Source organism: Schistocerca cancellata, chromosome 7 (genome assembly GCF_023864275.1).
Source record: "Schistocerca cancellata isolate TAMUIC-IGC-003103 chromosome 7, iqSchCanc2.1, whole genome shotgun sequence".
Taxonomy (NCBI): Eukaryota; Metazoa; Arthropoda; class Insecta; order Orthoptera; family Acrididae; genus Schistocerca; species Schistocerca cancellata.
The window spans coordinates 259,426,282-259,445,747 of NC_064632.1; the positions used below are offsets into that span (position 1 = coordinate 259,426,282).

Here is a 19,466-nt window from a genome sequence, read left to right on the forward strand (position 1 = left end):
AGCCAGACGATTTAACCAAAGGGTCACAAGTGTCTAATTTAGGGTGTGTAATGCGACACGTGCAGTTCAACCCCTAGAAGAGTTTGAGCCAAGACATTTCAATGAAGAGGAATTGCGAGTCCAAACATCTTTGGGATGTTAGCTCGCAAGTGACACTGTGAAAAGAAGTAACAGCAGATAATTGTTTTCATTATCACTTTTGTTTATTTGGCTCCCTGTTGCGCCAGAGGTAAAACGAAGTTTCATTACTGTTCTGAACTTCTCTTCCTTTCAGTTTTCATTGCAATGCCATTGTGCATGCCAAAATTCAGTATTTCTTTTCACCGTAAATTGCAAAGTTACTTTAATACTTCTGGACCAATGAATTTTATACTGACATTAAAATACTTCTGTCCAAGATAAGTCAGCAGTCAGTGAACAACAAAAAGAAACGTGTCATTTCTCAATGTATCAGTACTAACTAACACAAAAATGCACTTTCCAAGGACACTCAGAAGAAGATTTCTTTGCTTCCAACAGCAACTGAAACATCGAGTCAAAGATCACAATTTGCATCTTACTTATGTAATGCTGTACTGATGCCGGCATCTCTTTGCGGAAACTACACAATCCTACATTAAGATAGTTTTTCAAGAAGTATATGAATGTAGCTGTACCCAGTGAGTCAAGTTTGTGAAAATATAATGCAAGTGAATGTTACACTGAAGTAATAAAAATCTTTAAAGGCAAAGTAAAAAATAAAAAGACCTGGATTTCAATTGATAAGCTGCTGATCCCCTACATGTGGTTTTATTGCTAATGTCATTTTTGAACCATAAGATCCTTCAGAAGGTGAATCAACTTTAAGCATTCCTGCTTACAACAGTGTGTGAAAAGTTAACAATTCAACTATCGTGTAGTTGTTTAGTAATTTATTACAGTTACTGTGGCCTGAAGAAATTCAGTACAACAATTATGACAGTGTTACTTTTTATCTCTTATGCTGCACTACACATGAAAAAGGCTGGAGCAGTGTTAAAAGTGCTATATCTAAACATGCTTCACGTGACCTGCATAGCAAATGGTTTTCAGTGTGTCAGAAGAGATACAAAGCTTGTTTCTGGTTGTCGAAAAACTGATTTCCAATACAAAGATCTCTCAGGGCTTCAGACATTTAAAGACATTGCACGAGATATACCCCTGCCCTCTCAACCTATCATAATGAGACGGTGGGCATGGATTTCAGCAGCAATTTACTATACTTAAAATTTCCTGAATATAACTAAGACGTTCATCACTCTGAAAGATGAAGCATATTCAATCGCAGCAGCACAGAAACTTCTCATATCCTCAAAAGTGAGAAATAGCTTAACTTTCATAGTGGCCAAGTTTGGTTTCCTCCCACAAGTGATCTGCCAGCTTCAAGACACAGAGCAGCCTTTGGTGAAATCAGTAAAAATCGTGGATGATATGGTGCAAACATTACATGTGCGCCATGAAAATGGGGTTCATTAGTTGGGGAAAAGTGTAAAATGTTGTACTCAAAAAATCCCCATCTTGACAAACTTAGAAACATTTCAAAAATTCTTCAAAGTATTGCGATATATATGTGGATTCCACAGTAGTTCCGTGTGATAGATTTGCTCCAGTTACCTCTTTAAATGTTGAGAGGTCACTTTCTCTGATGAAAAATGTATTACCTAACAGGAAACTCCAGATAACTATAGAAAATATGCAACTAATAAGCTGATAAAGCTTTGTAATGCATAGGCTTTCGAGAAACATTCTGATTTTCCTTCCAAGTACAATTAGCGTTTTGTTTAAAACTTTAAAGTTACTTTAAAAATCTAACACAACACAATGTTAGCATGAATATGCTGATCATTTGACTGTCCAAATAGTGCAAACTGGTAAATAAAAAGGCATGGTATAAGGCCTTTTACATGGTCTTTTACGGACTATTTTAATTATTTGTAATGCTGCTTTGCTTGCTCATTTGAATGATTTATAAGGCCTGAACTTCTGGTCTCTGGTGATGAACATTTGTGGCATGATTCAATGTGAGCCACTATCATCTGTTAAGGGGGACTGCTGTTAATTTGCATAATTTCTGAAAGTTCAACTCCCACTGGGGGTTACCTGATATGTCTTCTCCTTCGGTTACCTTGTGCCTGTAATATCAGTTGAAAAACAAATCAATTCAACTAGCTAAAATGATATAACACATCAAATTCAGTAGACTATACCTCAAAGAAGGACTAATACCCACTTATGCACAGATTACCATGAAACTAAAAGCCAGAAATCCTATAAAGGCAACTGCAGCTGCCCAAAAACTGTGGATTTGATACAAAATTTGCTCCCTTTATAAAAAAGGGCAACTTCTCAATGAAGTCATAAACATATTATAGCTGCAACTAGGAATGCTTACACACAGCCTTGAATACAAATACATAACTAACACCACTAATAATAACAAAAACAACAAAAAAGTAAAAGAAACCCATTCCAAAAAAACTGCTGAAATAGGGAAAACAACGAAATCCATGAACACTTCATGAAAAAGCTCCCACATGTAAGTTTCATCCTTTTTATCAACACAACAAGAGACATTCACTTTCAGAAGGTTGAAATTTGTAGAAGCAATGAAGAACAGTAATTTCCTCTTCACAACTGAAGAGACTAAAGACATAATCATCATGAGTCCACAAACGTGTTTAAAGAGCTCAAACTAAAGTGCACAAGAAAAGGAGTCTTCATTAGACGTGTAGTAAGGGCTTTAAAAAAAAGAAAGACCAGCATTCCAACTAAATAAGAAACTTTCAACATCATAAAGAAGGCAACAGCAAATCTATCAAAACAACAGAAAAAGGAAGTGTAGGATGGAATAACAACAATATCATGAAAAGGATAGATTGCTACTCACCGTATAGAGGACAGTGCCCAGAGAGAGTGATCATGTGTGTGTGTTTTCTACGTCAGAAGAAGGTCCTTTGAAAGCTAAAATACGACATTGCAGTGCCTGTGTTATTCTGATTATGAAGTAAACCTCCTTCGGACATGCATGCATGTCCTAAGGAACAGGCACTACAGCAACTACAGCAGTTGTGAAATACATAAAATGTATTCTCAGTTGTGAATAACGATAACCATCAGCTGTAGAACTGAATGATGACAATGAAAATTTGTGCCGGATCGAGACTCTAAGCCGGATTTCCCACTTATCGCAAGCGGTCACCTTACCATTTGGCTATCTGTGCATGCATGATTGATGACGTGGAAATTTGGATCTGGCCTCGAGTTGTGCAAAGATAGCCAAATGGTACGACAACCATCGTGATAAGCAGAAAATCCAGATTCGAGTCTCGGTCCAACACAAATTTTCATTGTCATCATTCCATTCTATAGCAGATGGTTATCCTTATTCGCAATTGCAAATACATTTCATGAAAGCTAAAAGGTACAGCAGTCTTTTTGTTGCGCCTGTCTGCTGTTTGCGACTCATCATGTCCTCCATATGGTGAGTAGCAATCTAACCCAATCTACCATTTCCATAATGTTGCTGTTAAAACAACAGAGTTAAGGACTTGCAATCAATCAACGCAAATTGCAGTAACAGATATCAAAGCACTTACGAGGTTCCTAGAACTTATGTTAAAACATAATTATTTGCAGTTTAACAACAAATTTCATAAACAGCCAGATGGTTCAGCCTTAGGATCAAGTCTCTCTGGCTTGTTACCTATCGTTCAGAAAATCAGATTATTTGTTAAAATCATGCATTATCTAGTGCAATAATTTAATTTTAAAGACATGTAAAGAACATTATTGTACCTTTCTAGGGTATCAAACAGAATTAGAATAATTATGTAACCTTTTCAGACAGTTCCATTCTAATATGAAATTTTCCATTGAACTTTAAACAGAAAAAACATTAAATTTCCTGAACCTAACACTCTGCATGAAAAAACGACAAACACAAATTCACTATATATAGAAAGCTACAGATAGAATTATCCGTAACAGCTCCTTCCCTCCCACTACACGAAAACCAGCAGCATTCAGTAAGTATGATTACCAGGGTAGTGAAAGCCACAATTGCACAACAGGGTATTGGTGATGAAATTGCAGTAATCAAACAAATAGCCACTAATAATGCATATTTACCATTCACAACTGATCAGGGCCTTAATAACATGAAAAAGAAAGAAAATAGAAATACATGATTCAACAAAATTGTTACTAGCAGAAACTAAAACCATAAAACATAAAATATTTTGGTATTCCATCCACCTGAAGAGCCTTTTATAAAACTGTCATTCAATTCAGAAGACATGTCTCAACATGACATTTAATGAGCTAATTTAAAAAAAAAAATCTTTCTTCATTGTTGCAGCAAACTTGACAAACATAAGCAACAAAGTGTCTACAACACCAAATGCCCACTCTCTCCCAGTTTTTTACATAGCTATGAGAGGTAGATCATTTGCCATATGATATAATGAACACGTCAGTTCCATGTTTAAATGTAGATCATAAATCTGCAATAGTTACTCACCTTTATGACACCCAAAACAGCCTTCCAGACGTCAATAAAGATACACAAGTAGACAGATAACGACTTCACAGAGACATGAGTAAATGATCCCCTTCAAACTTGAAACAACTTTACTAGTTATTAAAAATAAAAAAAGAATTCTATATAATGCACTTATGTTAGTTTTCTACAGTTACATTATTTCATAGCATACCATAATAATAAATATAGGTGATTTTTTAGAGATCATAAATCAGTTTCATATGCTATATTTATGTATATCTGTCAGGAACCCTCATCTTGTACAGTTGCCAGTTACCCATTTACTTAAACCTACAACTTCCTCTACATTTCAACACCTTCTAGATTTCTGACAATACTGCTGCATTACTTTTACAGTAATTGATATAACATGTTTTACATGTTGCTCGATGACATTTTATGAAGCACTGTTGAATAGAGAATTAATTTCATTTCTGCTTATTTTCAGTTGTACATGAGCAGAGTAAGAAATTCTGTAGTATTTTCTTTAATGAAAGCCAAGTAAAATAATTACTATGGCACTGAAATCCCACTCACTCAATACATTTTCATACACTTCTTTTAACACATTTTCTTTTTCTTTCTCAAGAAGCTGAATGCTTATTTGTACATTGGTATGTGGGACACTCAACTCTGCTAATTTGTACATGATGTATTTTTCAACTACGTTAACTTCTAACCACTTACCAAAACAATCTCTTTGAAAACTGATAGAAGTGTCAAGAAGTACTTGTCATCAACAATGATGTAAGATGCAATGTATTTCAGAGCATTCTTCATAAGAACAGCAAACTTGGTACAAAATTCAGGTTGTAGTTCCTGTTGAAGACAAACTGTGTTTAACACATCTAAGCATTTATTTATCTCATAATAATACAAATAACTCTTAATATCGCATAACGATAGGTACAAAAATGTTAGTATGGGTGAAAGAAACTTTAGTTTTTTCAAACTGCAAGATTCATGTTACACAAAAAAAGGTTTTTCAAGAAAACCACTTGAATTCCAAATAATTAGGAATTAAAACTTTAAACAAGATGAAACAGTTTAGTTTCATTTCTTACATAATATAGGGGAAAGGCAATCACTCACCTACAAAAGATCAATAAGTGGATGCAGGAACACTTACAACAAAACATCATTCACACTAACTTCCAAGAACTATCTCTTTTTCTAGCAACAGTACATACATTTACACACACATCCACAGACACCCAAACACACTCTCCCATGGCCACAGGACAACTAATTATTGATATCTGATTATTGAAAGCAGTTGACTGAGCTGGTGGAGGTGAGGATGGGGGAAGGGAAGGACACAATGAGACAGTAGTGGGAAAGAGCAGGTATTTGAACAGGCGACTTTGTGGCTGCACAACAAGACAACAAGAGTACAAAGGATACAGGAAAGAGTGAGAAGGGGGAGAGGGAGGGAGCTGAGGGGGGAAAAGGGGAGGGAGAAAAGGAGAGAAATGGGAATATGAAGAGGTAGAAAGGGAGGGGGGAGAGAAGGCAAAGGGGTTGAAAATGGGAGATAGGAGTGAGAGGGAAAGGAATAGAGAGAGGGAGCAAGAGGCCCACATGAGGAGGGAGGGAGGAGGGAAGAAGAGTGGTGGAAGAAGGCAGTGCATAATCAGGGCAGAGTAGGAGTTGTGAGGATAGAAATGTGTAGGGAAAAGACAAGGCGAGCCAGTGGGAACAGGTTAGCAGAGGTTTAAGCTAGGGGTAATGCAAGAGTGCAGAATGTGTTGGAGAGAAAGTTCCCATCTGCCTGGTTCAGAGAAACTTCTGCTGGAAGGGAACATCAAAACGGTCCATGTACTGAAGCTGCTGTTGAAGACATTTGTGTTGTTGTGTGCAGCATGTTTAGAAATTGGATGTTCGAGTTTACAGTTTCCCACAGTTTGGCAGTGGGCATTCAAGCAAGTAGACAGTTGGTTACTTGTTGTGATCACAAAGAATGCTGTACAGTAAGTGCAGCATAGCTGATATATAACATGGCTGCTTTCACTGTTGGTCCTGCCCTTTACTGGGTAGGTAATGCCAGTAACTGAGCTGAGGTTGGAAGTGGTGGGTAGGTAAATGTGACAGGTCTTGCATTCTGGCTGACCACAAGGGAGTGAACCATGCGGGGAGGGGGGGGGGGGGCAGAACTGAGAGTGAAACTGGAATAGGGATGGACAATAATAGTCCTTAGGTTGGGTGGACAGTGGAACACTACTCCGGGGGACGTAGGTACAATTTTGGGTAAGATATCCCTCATCTCTGGGCATGACAAGAGGTAATCAAAGCCCTGGTGGAGCATGTGGTTGAGCTTTTCAAGTCCAGGGTGATACTGGGTGACCATAGGAGTGTTGGTCAGTCTCCCTCCTTCCCCACCCTTCCTCTTCTTACATCTGTTTTCGCCTCGTTGCACAGCCATGGAGTCATGTGCCCAAAGACTTGCCTCTTTCCCAATTCCCGCTACCTGTGTCTTTCCTTAACCACTCCCTACCTCCACCAGCTCAGAAAATGGTTTTCAACAATCGATTATCAATAATCAGTCTTGCTGTGGCCACAAAAGTGTGCATTTGACTGTCTTTGTGGTTGTATTTGAAGGTGTGTACTTTTGCTGCAAAAACAGCTAGTGCTCGGAAAATAATGTGAGAGCTGTTTTCTATTGTGTGTTTCTGTGCTCCATGCATCGATCTACTATTTCCCATCCAGGAATTTCCATTACTGTTAATTTCATTTCTGCTTATTTTCAGTTATATGTGAGCAGACATTTCATGTAAAAACGATAAAATTATGTTGCAAAAATCCTGAAGTGGACATTGTGTCTCAGTGCCAAGTCCTCCTGATGTGGCCTCAAAGATCCCTTGAAATGACACAGTGCTAAATTCTTTCATGAACTTTCCAGAGTAATCTAAAGTGGCCCTGTTAGTTCCTGTAGCTAACAGCAAGTAAATGTATGTATGTCATCCTCAATGAACATTCATTCCAATAAATTATCAAATGGATAACAATGAATATGAATATCTAAATATTTGCTGGAGCATTTGTGAGAGAAGGTAAATATAAAGAGAAGCTGATGGTGAAATTACCATCTTACCTCTGCTGAACTGACAACAATGATGATATTATTTTAAGCACGGTTGTCAATAGCACTGCATCAGTGTTTGGCAAATGGGGGCTCTTATTGTTTCTCCCACTGACTGCAAAGTTCAGTCTGTAATAAAATTTTGAATGCACAATAAAATTGACTGACAGCTGTGTCAGCTGTACGGGCCAAAGATCATGAGCAGAGAGATGTCACATGTGTACCCAATTTTCTGAAGGTCATTGAAGAGTGTATACTGAAGAGGGCCATGTGCGTCCATCCCTCATCCGTGATGTCTTTGTGGGCTGGTTCAGCAGTGCATTATGGAGAACAATTGCTCCATGATTATAGATCTCAGCAGCCATTTTCCTTGTTGCATCAAACTTTCATGAAGCATCTCCTGATTAAGGAAGTGTGTGCCATGTGGATACCCGAAAACCTTACATACAATCACAAAATGAATAGCTTATGAGCAACACTGACATATCTGCAGCAGTACTCTGATTACAGCTTTGAGTTCCTCAACAGGATGACAGGTGGTGAGACATGGGTTGCTAACTTAAACTTAGAAACCAAGCAGCAGTTGATGCATTGGCATCACAGTGCCTTTCTGGTCAAGACAATGTTAAAATAGGCTGTTTGATTGTGGAAAGTGATGTGCATGATGTTCTCATAAAAGAAAGGAATTATGCTCATTCACTTTCTGTCCAGAGTTGAAACAGAGAATGATGACAGTTCCTGTGAAACACTATGGAAACTGCAGTAGGCCATTCAAAACAAGAGGCATGGATGCTCAATGCAGGTGTTATGCTGATCTATGACAATGCTCACTCACACACAGTTCGCAGTGTCTGATCATTCACTTTATAGTCCTAATCTTGCTCCCAGCAATTTCCATTTTTTCCATTCAGCATTTCCACAATGACAAAGAGCTGAAAATCACTGTAACACACTGGTTCCAGGTGGCAGACTTCTAAAACATAGGAATACAAAAGTTGATCCTATGATACTACAATTGTCTCAATTCTGGTGGTTATTATTGCAAACAATAGGTCAATCATCACTGTATCTGTTGTAAATAATGTTTTTCATGTGACTCTGCTTTCTTTTTTCACTAAAATAGCGAAACCAGGGAAGGTACTTACTTCAACTGTGTTAAAACATTCAGGTCCATCACACCAAACTCTGCAAATTGCTTCTCTGCTGTAACCCTAAAAAGTATTGTTGCTCTTCTGCCATTTACATATATTCAGTCTGCTGATGGACGGACAAGAAAGTAAAAGCCAGAGATGAGGTGACTGACTGGGCATTATATGCATGTCCACTGTGAGGAATGTCTACCAAACAGTTAGCAGTGTTTCTCTAGCCTCAACACACAGGCTGTGTATTAGGCTTGTCTTGTAGACTCATGCCCTCATGTTGAATGGCATCTGAAGTTTCTAAGTAGAGTGGCCATGTAGAACCACATACAGTACAGCCACTCAGTTTTAAAAATACTTCATTACATAAGAATAGTTATAAAAAGCAAATAAGTAGAGTTCTTAAGAAATGCAACCTATTAAGGCCACCATCATGACATGACCACCACAAAGTTTTCTTATAATTAATCTTTTACTTCATAGCAACAGCACATGTGACTCATTGTTTGTTGTTCCTGAATACCATGTTCTTATTAGTCACAAGGATATGCTTACTTTGGCTGAGGCTTCACAAGTGAGAGTAGTGTGATCTAAATACATTTTATGCCAAGTGTTTCTTTTCGTTTCAGTGGTGCATTTATATTAGCATTTGTACAGTGTCAAGAGTATGTTTAAATCAATGTAACAACTTCTGCTATATCTGTGGGGAGTACACTATTAAACCATGCAGACAACATGTGAAACCTGTAGTGATGAAATTGTATTATCTTTATTTCAGGTGCAAGTCGCATGATCAGGACTGAAGATGGGCACGACATATTGTCTGTGGGAACTGTTCGTCTCGATTTAATGGTTAGGTGGAGAAAAAAGGTAAAGTTGCAATGCCTTTTGCTATTCAGATGATGGACGGAACCAATCAATCATGTAGATGACTGCTATTTCTGCATGGTTAAAAAATCAGGGATGAAGAGCAAGGCTAGAAAGATGATCAAGTATCCCTCCATCAAGTCAGCTATTTGATCTGTACCACACAGTTCTTCTTACCTTTTCTCGTTCCTCTAGACACATAGTTTGAACATAGTTTGAACCTAGTACAGACATGGAGAATGTAGATGACTGCTATTTCTGCATGGTTAAAAAATCAGGGATGAAGAGCAAGGCTAGAAAGATGATCAAGTATCCCTCCATCAAGTCAGCTATTTGATCTGTACCACACAGTTCTTCTTACCTTTTCTCGTTCCTCTAGACACATGGTCATTAGAAGTTGAAACCTAGTTTGAACCTAGTACAGACATGGAGAATGAAAACTCTGATTTCGATTATGAAGAAATTATGCCACAACTCCTGACAGAAAACGATATGAATGACCTTGTTAGGGACCTGAATCTTTCTAAGGCACAAGCTGAACTGCTGGACTCATGTCTGAAACAGCAGAATTTACTAGACAAAGATGTTAAGGTTTGTTTCTTTGAACATCGTCAGGCTGCCTTTGCATCATTCTTTGACATGAAGTCTCACTCTGTTACTGCAATTATGTGAATGGTCTGTTTAATGCTATGAGAATTAACGTACATCAGCGGAATTGCGACTATTCGTCGATGGTCCCAAAATAGCATCAAAGCAGTATTCTTTTACTACAGCGATGTATATCTTCCTGTTACAACAGCTTACGCTGCTATTTTGAAGGAAACATACACAGCAGTATGGAACTTTTCTTGAATAAAATTCAATATAATAGCCACAAGTGGCAACTCCACTTAAAGTAATTAGGATACTTATAGGATCACAAACTGGGTATATAAAGCATTGTTGTTTTCTGTGCGAGTGAGATAGCCATGATCAGAAGAATCATTACAACATGGAAGAGTCATTATGGCAGACGGATTTGACCTGTTCATACACAAATGGAACCTGGTTGGAAGAATGTAGCAAACATTCCACTGGTGAATTTGAAAGACATTTTGTTAGCACCACTTCACATAAAACTTGGACTTACGAAGTCGTTCATGTTACAATGGACAAAGATGAACCTGGTTTCATGCACTTGTGTCAGAAATTCCTTGCGTTGAGTGAAGCCAAAGTGAAAGCAGGTTTGATGTTTGTTGGCCCTCAAATTAGACAGCTTATTCACAATCTGCACTTTCCTCACTCACACGCGGATTCTTTTCCTGCCATTGCTCTTGGAAAAGTGATGAACATGGGGAAAGATTTCATCAGACCATATCTACATTGGAGCAATGCTATCAGGGGCAATGTGCAGAGTACGATGGCTAACTACTGTTGGACGCTACTGCAAAATAGTAGTGCCACACATAACAGGCACAACAAAATGTCCAAAAATAGTTCATGTATGTATGAAAACATATTTCATTGGTATTTCATGCTCTTTGCATTGGAAAATTAGCATTTAGACAAAATCATATTGTTTAAGCCACAAAGAAACCAAATACAATTAGATAGTGATCAGTATAATTAACACAAAAACTGTGGGTGCTGTGGAAAAACCAAAGCCAGATTCGTGTTCAGCAAGTCGCAGTAAATAACAATAACCTATTTTGATGTTAAAAATTTCACAAAGTTGAATTTTGTAAACCACTGTTATTGTTAACTCTCAATACTTCTTCAGTAAAATCCATCGTAATAGTTTTTAAGTGTTCATTCTTCTTGACTGAAGCTCATCTTTAGACTTTGGTTTTAAACCTGAACAGAGGAACTTATTTTTCCACTTTTTACCTTAAGTTATTAGGACTTCAAGACTCTGCTCATTAAGAAATGTGTGACCACAAAAACATAATTAATTGTTTTTAATGTTAAGATTGTGTTCACTGAAGCATGTGTAACTCTTATTTACTTATTATGTGAATCTGGATGTCTAAGTGGCTCCATTATTTATGAACCATTATTTAGCTTGTTTCACTTACTGAGGGGCTAGCATCCATTTTATTTCACCTATTCAAGAACCATTCTTTCTTTTGTTTCATTGTGGAGAATATTTTTGTGGAAATTGGGTTCAGCAAACTTTTGTTTGTTTCTCATACCTGAGTTGTTTATTTGGGTCCACAGTGGGCAGGCACATCAGTACTCACCTCTGATCAAGGATAATCATTTTCAATTGTTACTGTCTTATGTGGAACTTAAATTTCTGTGTTGCGGTAGCTGAACAAAAATGTATGGCCAGACTACATAGGGAAGCAGCAAGCATAAACCACGTGTGCGCTATTAAAAGTAAGCAGACAAAAGTGTTCAAGACTAACAATTGTGTGAACACCAAATAACAGAACTTGAGCAGCTCAGTGATATCCTTCTTCTAATTCATCAATACACAAATCCAAAAATCTGGAGAATTTTACCCTGTTTACTGACTCCTTTTCTAGTGCTACATCAGTTGTCATGGTTGTTGTACAGAGCTGAATATAGTACATTTTCTCAAAATTTAAGAAGAGACCGTTTTCAGAGAACCATTTGACCATTATTTGAAAAACATTATTAACAATCTATTCTGTTACTTTCTCTCTAATGAGATGTATTATAACACAAGTATTGTCTACAAAAAGTACCAATTCTGCTTGATGAATGTTAAGTGTCTTTCACTTATATAAGCAATAGGAGTGGACTCAAAATGGAACCTTGTGGGACTCTGGGACTCCCTCCATGATTTCTAACCAGTCACTAAAATTTTTGCCTCCTTCCAACATTGTCTGAATTATTCAGTACAATTTTTTGTATTCTATTTCTTCAATATGATTTGAACTAGTTTTATGTAAAGTCCTCAATTCTATAAAACTTAAGTTTTTCTAAGAAAGTAACATGATCTACACAAACACCTTGGAAAGATCACAAAATACCAATTGGCAATACTGTATTTAATTGTTTAAGGCTTATAGTAATTGACAAGTGAACATATAAATAGCAATCTCAGCTGAGCCAAACTAAGTAAATTATTTCTACCTAAATGAGAGGTTACTCACAAATGAGTTACCTTTCCGAAAATTTTGGAAAAAAGTGTCAGTATGGAAACTCGATGATAACTACTTAAGTCTTTCTTGTCACCTTCCTTGTTGTTGTGGTCTTCAGTCCAGAGACTGGTTTGATGCAGCTCTCCATGGTACTCTAGCCTGTGCAAGCTTCTTCATCTCCAAGTACCTACTGCAATTTACATCCTTCTGAATCTACATAGTGTATTCATCTTGTGATCTCCCACTGTAATTTTTACCCTCCACATTTCCCTCCAATACTAAGTTTGTGATCCCTTGATGCCTCAGAACGTGTCCAACTAACCGATCCCTTCTTATAGTCACCTTTCTTATAAACAACAATTTCATATTTTACTCTTGTCTGAAAAAATTCCCTGTGCTTGTGATGCGTTACGTAAATTACTAGGGACATTACTCATTAAATTAGAACAACTTTTCAGAATTCGGTTTGAAATTCCATCAACACAAATGAGATTTTGTTTCTTAGAATCTGTATAATTATATTCATTTCAGTGAAGGATGTTGGTGCTACTTTTAGTTACTTAAAGTTATACAGACTAAAATTTGACATGTTAAGTTGCAAACAGGTACAGCCGAATGCATGCATGAATGAATGAATGAATGAATGAATGAAGTTAGGGTGCCTTGACCCTGAGTCCAAATCATGGCAATATCACCACCATAAAGGATCTTCATTCCTTCATAACCAACATCTTCTCTTCCATCTGCTTCACTCGGTCCTCCTCAACCCAGCATACCACATTCCTAGACATTGACCTCCACCTCTCTGATAGCTCCAGCCACACCACTGTCCACATTTAACCCATCAAGCACCAACAGTACATGCAGTTCAACTGCTGTCATCCCTTTCACACCAAAAAGTGCCTCCCATATAACCTGGCCACCTGGGGATGGTGTATCTGCAGTGACAAGAACTCCTTCGATCAAAATGATAAAGGTCTCCCAAAGGCCTTCACAGGAAGACATTAACCCCAGACCTAGTCCACAAACAGATCTCACTTTCCCTCACACCCCAATCCTTCGACCATCCCCAGGAAACAATCGTAATGAGTGCCCCCTTCGTCACCCAGTACCACCTCAGACTGGAACAATTGAACCACATCCTTCGCCAGGGCTTTGATTATCCATTATTTTGTTTTGATATAAGGGACTTCCTACCCGAGAACCATTCCACCCCTTCTAAAGTAGTTCCATCACCCACCCATCACAACATCCTACTCCATCACTATGTCACTCCCAATCCCAACCCCTTACCACAAGGATCATATCCCTGTGGAAGACCCAGATGCAAGACCTGCTCAATCCACCCACCCAGCACTTCCCATTCCAGTCCTGTCACAATTTATCCCACCCCATCAGGGGTCGGGCCACCTTTGAGAGCAGCCGTCATTTATCAGCTCTGATGCAATAACTGCACATCTTTTTATGTTGGTATGACTACCAACCAGCTATCCACCAAGATGAACAGCCACTGCTGCACTGCGGCCAAGCACAAAGTAGACAACTCTGTGGCACAACATGAAACTGAGCATAACATGCTTAATTTCAGTGGTTGCTTCACTATGCAAGTCATCTGAATTCTCCCCTCCCCACCAGCTTTTCTAAACAGCGATGATGGGAGTTTTCATTGCAACACATTCTCTGCTCCCATAATTGTCTCAGCCTTAGCCTACAGTAACATACTGTCCCCACACCCTCCACCCAACAGTTTCCACCCCATCTGTCCTTCCCATTCTCGTTTCCCACTCTGTTTGCCGCCCTCTACCAACTCACCCGTCCATCTTTCCCCACTTCCCTCCTTTTTCACTTATTTTTCCCCTTCTCCTTGCCCCACAACCTCGTGACACTGCACCTGTTGGCAGTCTAGCCCCTACACACTCCTCCAGATGGCGCTCCTCTCTCTCACCACCTGTATACACCCCTATCCCTTCCCTTTCCCCGCCCCCTCCAGGTTGCTGCTTCCATTCCACATGAGAATTGTATTCTGGTCTGAGCTGCCGGAGTTGGTGGTCATGTGTGTATGAAGTGTGCTTGCTTGCATGAATGAATGGTGTGTGTGTCCCTTTCTTCTTCTGATGAAGGCTTGGTTGAAAACTTATGTGTAAGTGTCTTTCAATTGTGCCTGTCTGCAACTTAACAGGCCGTCTCTATGTTAAGTAGCAATCTACCTTTTCCTATGTTGTTGATATTCTAACCTGGAGTTTCCATTGCTTAATAGAACAAAAATTTTAACATATTCTCTTGCTTCTTCAACTGCACTATTTAATCATCATTTAATTTAACTGCTGTAGTATGTTGTACACCGACAGGTTGTCCGGTCTCCCGTTATGTGCACTAATTTTTGTCAGAGTGTGTATGTTTCTGAACATTTTAATGACTTCCCTTAAAATATTATTGTATTTTTTGTAGAATGCAAATAATTTCGGATCTTGACTTATTGTGGCCTATATATATGTTTCACTTTTCTTTTACATGAGGTATTAGTTCCTTTCCTTATCCATGGCTTACTTGTTTTTCTAATTTACTTTCTGAATAATGTTTTAGGAAAGCTAATTTTAAACACCAACACACATTTACTATGGAATGTGGTTTCACAGGGTTTCCAGGTGCAATAATTCTCGGTAGTCTCCTCGGATTTCCTCCCAGATCCTAAAAGCAACATGACTTGATATTTCAGCAATCCACCTGTCTGCCATAACCAGGAGAACAATGCAACTCCTGCTGCTGCTGCAAAGTCCTACTGAAAACTGATGCCAAAACTGCAAATCATTGCCCTGTAAAGGTGTCTGTACCATACCCCACACATGCACCGCCCACCACAATTCCTGCTCCCCAAGATAGGGCTGGTAGTGCTGTCCCTACCAGAAAACTAGTACTAACAATATATTGCACACATCGGTTATCTTCAAACACTCGGGTGGGGCACACCAAAGAGCACTGTGTTTTATGATGCGAGAAAATACAGGGATCCTGTCCTGCTAAGAGGAAAATCATTGTCTTTATTAATCAAACTGTCTGCCAACCTAACTTCAACTGCCTCTTTATAAGCACTATGCCAAAACTGGGAAGTACTGACAACTATCAGAGTCTCAGAGTCTTGTCAGACTTCCTTCCATGCCCCTCATTTAAATAAGGTTCTACAATCACTAATTTTCCAGGATGTTGTAGCCTTGTGTGACGGCAATATTCCATGCAATGGTCCTGAACTGCGTGAACTGAATGGCCAATATAAGCCTTCCCACATTGACACATACTTTTGTTTATGTCATGCTTCTTAGGACCTAAATCATCTTTGACAGTGGATGGAACACACTCTTAATGTCAAAACTCCAACGATATGTCCCAGTATAAGGAATAAAGACCAGAGATCTATGATCCCCTTCATGCACCTCTGGGGATGCTTCAAATGCCATAGCCTTACAAATCTACTTCATGGAGTATCCATTTTCAATAACCACAACAGTTAAATGAGCAAGTTTCCAGGGTAAACCGTCCACATTGAAAATAGCATATGCTCTGTGTATTGTAACAAAAAATGAGTCTTTTCACATACTGTGTTCCTGAGACAGACCAAACATTTTTGGTATTGATTATTTTGATTTGTTTGATCTTGCTGTTCGAGATAATGTCTTGCAAATGAAAGCCAGAGTGCTTCATGACACTGCCTACAAATTGCATAATAACCACAATCAATTATTTCAAGAATGACTTGGGAAAATAAGGGATTTCAAGATTCATATACACTTAAGGATAATTCTCAGCCAAGATTTTATTGTGCTAGGCCTGTCACATGCCATTTGTGATCAAGTCATGCAGAAACTACAAAGGTGGAAATATTGGGAGAATTCAGCCTGTTTCAGAAAGTCAGTGGGTATCCCCCTCATTTGTTCTAAAAAGACCATCAGGCTGATTATGGTTATGTGCAGATTTCAAATCTGCATTTAAGCCTCAGACAGTGGTGGACTCTTTCACCCTGCCTCAGCACAACAAAATTATGGACAAGTTGGGACAGGGCTACTACTCTTCAGAAAATAACTTACAAGAATCATATTTGCAGGTGCCCAAATACTCTTTTTGTTATCAATGCACACTTGGGGTTACCCATTTTCAATGCACACCCTTCAGCAGAGAATTGCCTCCCACCATTTTTCAACAGTTTTTGGAACAGCTGACAGCAAAGGTCCCTTCGTGTTCAACCTGAATGATACTGTGGTTTCTTGCGCACACCAGCAGAACATTTATCCAACTTGGAGTATCTACTCAACATGCTTTCAGAAGTGACCTCAAGTTTAGCAATGTGAAGTGTTCCTTTTTTTCACATGAAAATCGAATATTTGGGTCATGTCATTAATGCTCAGGGCATACATGCAGCACATTCGTATTTCTCATTGATCAAAGATTTGTTAGAGTCTCATGATGTTAAGGAGTAGCACTTGGTGATGGGCAAACTCAAATAATATATCAAATTTATCCTTAATGGAACACAGATTGCTACTCTACAGAAAGGCATTCTGTTTGTGTGGTCCAATGGCGGCCTTTTCAGTAATCATTGCCAGATTCATTTCAACCCAAACAAACCAGTTGTCCTCACAGTGGAGGCATCATATTATGGGATTGAAGTGGTGCTCTCCCACAGGATAGGTTCTACTGACAGGCCCATTGCCTTTGCTTCAGAAATTTTGAGCAAAACCCAGCGCAACTTTAGTCAGTTGGAAAAAGAGCTGCTCACCATTACTTACACAGTTACCAAATTTCATCAGCATTTGTATGGGCGACGCTTTTATTTTATTAGAGACCACAGGCCACTGGCAGCTCTGGTCAGCCCTTCCAAACCTCTCCTGCCAAGGACAGCACAAAAGTTGCAACAGTAGGCCCTATTGTTATCCAATTACAGTATGAGCTTCTTCTGTACAGGTCCACATATCAGCATTCCAACACTGATTTGTTGTCCGGGTTACAAGTGGGTCTGATCATGCATTTGATTTGTCTGAGAATACCTGTTTTCACAAAGATTCTCAGGATTTGGAAATGCTCCATGGGTTTCCTGTCAACTACCAACAGATTGAACATTAAACAGCATCTGACCCAGTTCTTCAGGTTATTCTGCATGATGTCTGTAATGGGCAGTCTCAGAGTCTAAAGGAGATGCAACTCCTCCTAGTGCTCCACTATTTTGCATACCAGTACACTATTTCTGCTCATGGGTGCTCTCTTTATCCACAAGGAAAATTACGACGTGCACGTCTTGGTCCCTCCTTTCCGCCAGTGGGAGGTGCTGCAGTTGCTCATCAGGGTAGTTAAAAAGTGGTTTATACCAGGCAGTTAGCACAACACCACTGTACGTGGCTGGGTATGGACTCTCAAATAGAACACTTGGCCATCCATTGCACATTTGGTGGTGGATGTGAACAGCAAGCCTCTCTTTGTCATCCTGATGCAGTTCACCACAACTACCACTACAGTGCCAATGCTCACCTCAATCTTTTGTCTTGAAGTGTCACCTGAAGCCATCATCTCTGACAGTGGACAGCAATTCATGTCAGCCAACTTTTGTCAGTTTTGCCAGGCCAATGGCATCCAGCATACCACAACAGTACTGTTTCATCACCAATCCAACAGAGGAGCTGAACACTCTGTGTGCAATTTTAAGACATGTGGGATCAGACCCTCAAGACGTTTCTCTTGTCAAGTCACCAGCAGAGCTCCTAAATGGTCATCCACATCACATGCTTCAACATCTCCTGCATCCACCACAGTAGCTCTACATTCTGGCACACCTCACAAAGTTTTAGCCTCAAGACCCTTGTTTCTCACATTTAGGTAAGGGATGATATTGAGAACAAGGTGATGTTACAGACGTATGGGCAGATCTTCATATATTGTCTAGGATCCAATAGAGCTGCACTGGTACCATCAGTGTCAAATGTGTGATTTCTTTATTTGCAGACCAAGTGCTCTGCAGGGGTCTGCAGCAGCAGCTGTTTACTCTGTCTCCTCACTCATTGCAGTCACTGCCTCTGGAAGTAGATGTGGAGAAACCAACTCCAGTGTTGCTGTTGGTCCCACAGCCTGAGAAGATGTACATCAAAAAGTCAGGTCCGGTCATCCCAGAGGGTACAGCTAATTGCCTGGGGTGGCTCTTCAACAGTATCTGCATCCTAAGATGCAGGCATACCTCCTGTGGCCAGTTCTCGGCCAGTATACCTGACTACTCACAGTGTCGATAAAGGGGTGCAGACATGGGCCTGCCATTGGCCACAGTCACAGACCCTGAACCTCAGCAATGTCTGTTTTCTGACCTTCCCCCACCATATATCCAGGCCTCAGCAGTATACGATGACAGTGTGAAGGTTTCGGGAGTGGGAGGGAGAGGAGGAGGGGGATGGGGGGGGGGGGGGAGTGGGGAGGGACCATGGTGTCTTCGATATCTTGCATCATGAGGTTCAAGGTTGGCAGCGTAGTAGCCAGCTGGCATGGCCAATCATGACATAGCCAAGGGCAATGCCTACAAGGAAGCTTTGCAGTGCTGCCGCAGCTGACTGCTATTTACATCTGGCCTCAGAACTCGATGCTCAGTCTGCATTCAGCAGAAAGTCTTATACCACAGAACTACCCAAACGTATTAACCAGTGTCAGTGGACAAAGTACTGTCTGTGGAGCCTACACAGTGTCTCTGCCAAATTACTGTACAATAC

At 39.5% G+C, this 19,466-nt stretch overlaps 1 protein-coding gene across 1 annotated transcript in view; it reads right to left on the bottom strand.

Annotated features, from left to right (window-relative positions):
* Window positions 1-19,466, bottom strand: part of LOC126092181 (uncharacterized) — a 216,064-nt gene that overhangs the window by 136,630 nt on the left and 59,968 nt on the right. The window contains exon 3 of the mRNA XM_049907656.1: window positions 5,246-5,377. Within this exon, the coding sequence (XP_049763613.1) occupies window positions 5,246-5,377 (132 nt within the window). The remainder of the gene's footprint in view (window positions 1-5,245; window positions 5,378-19,466) is intronic.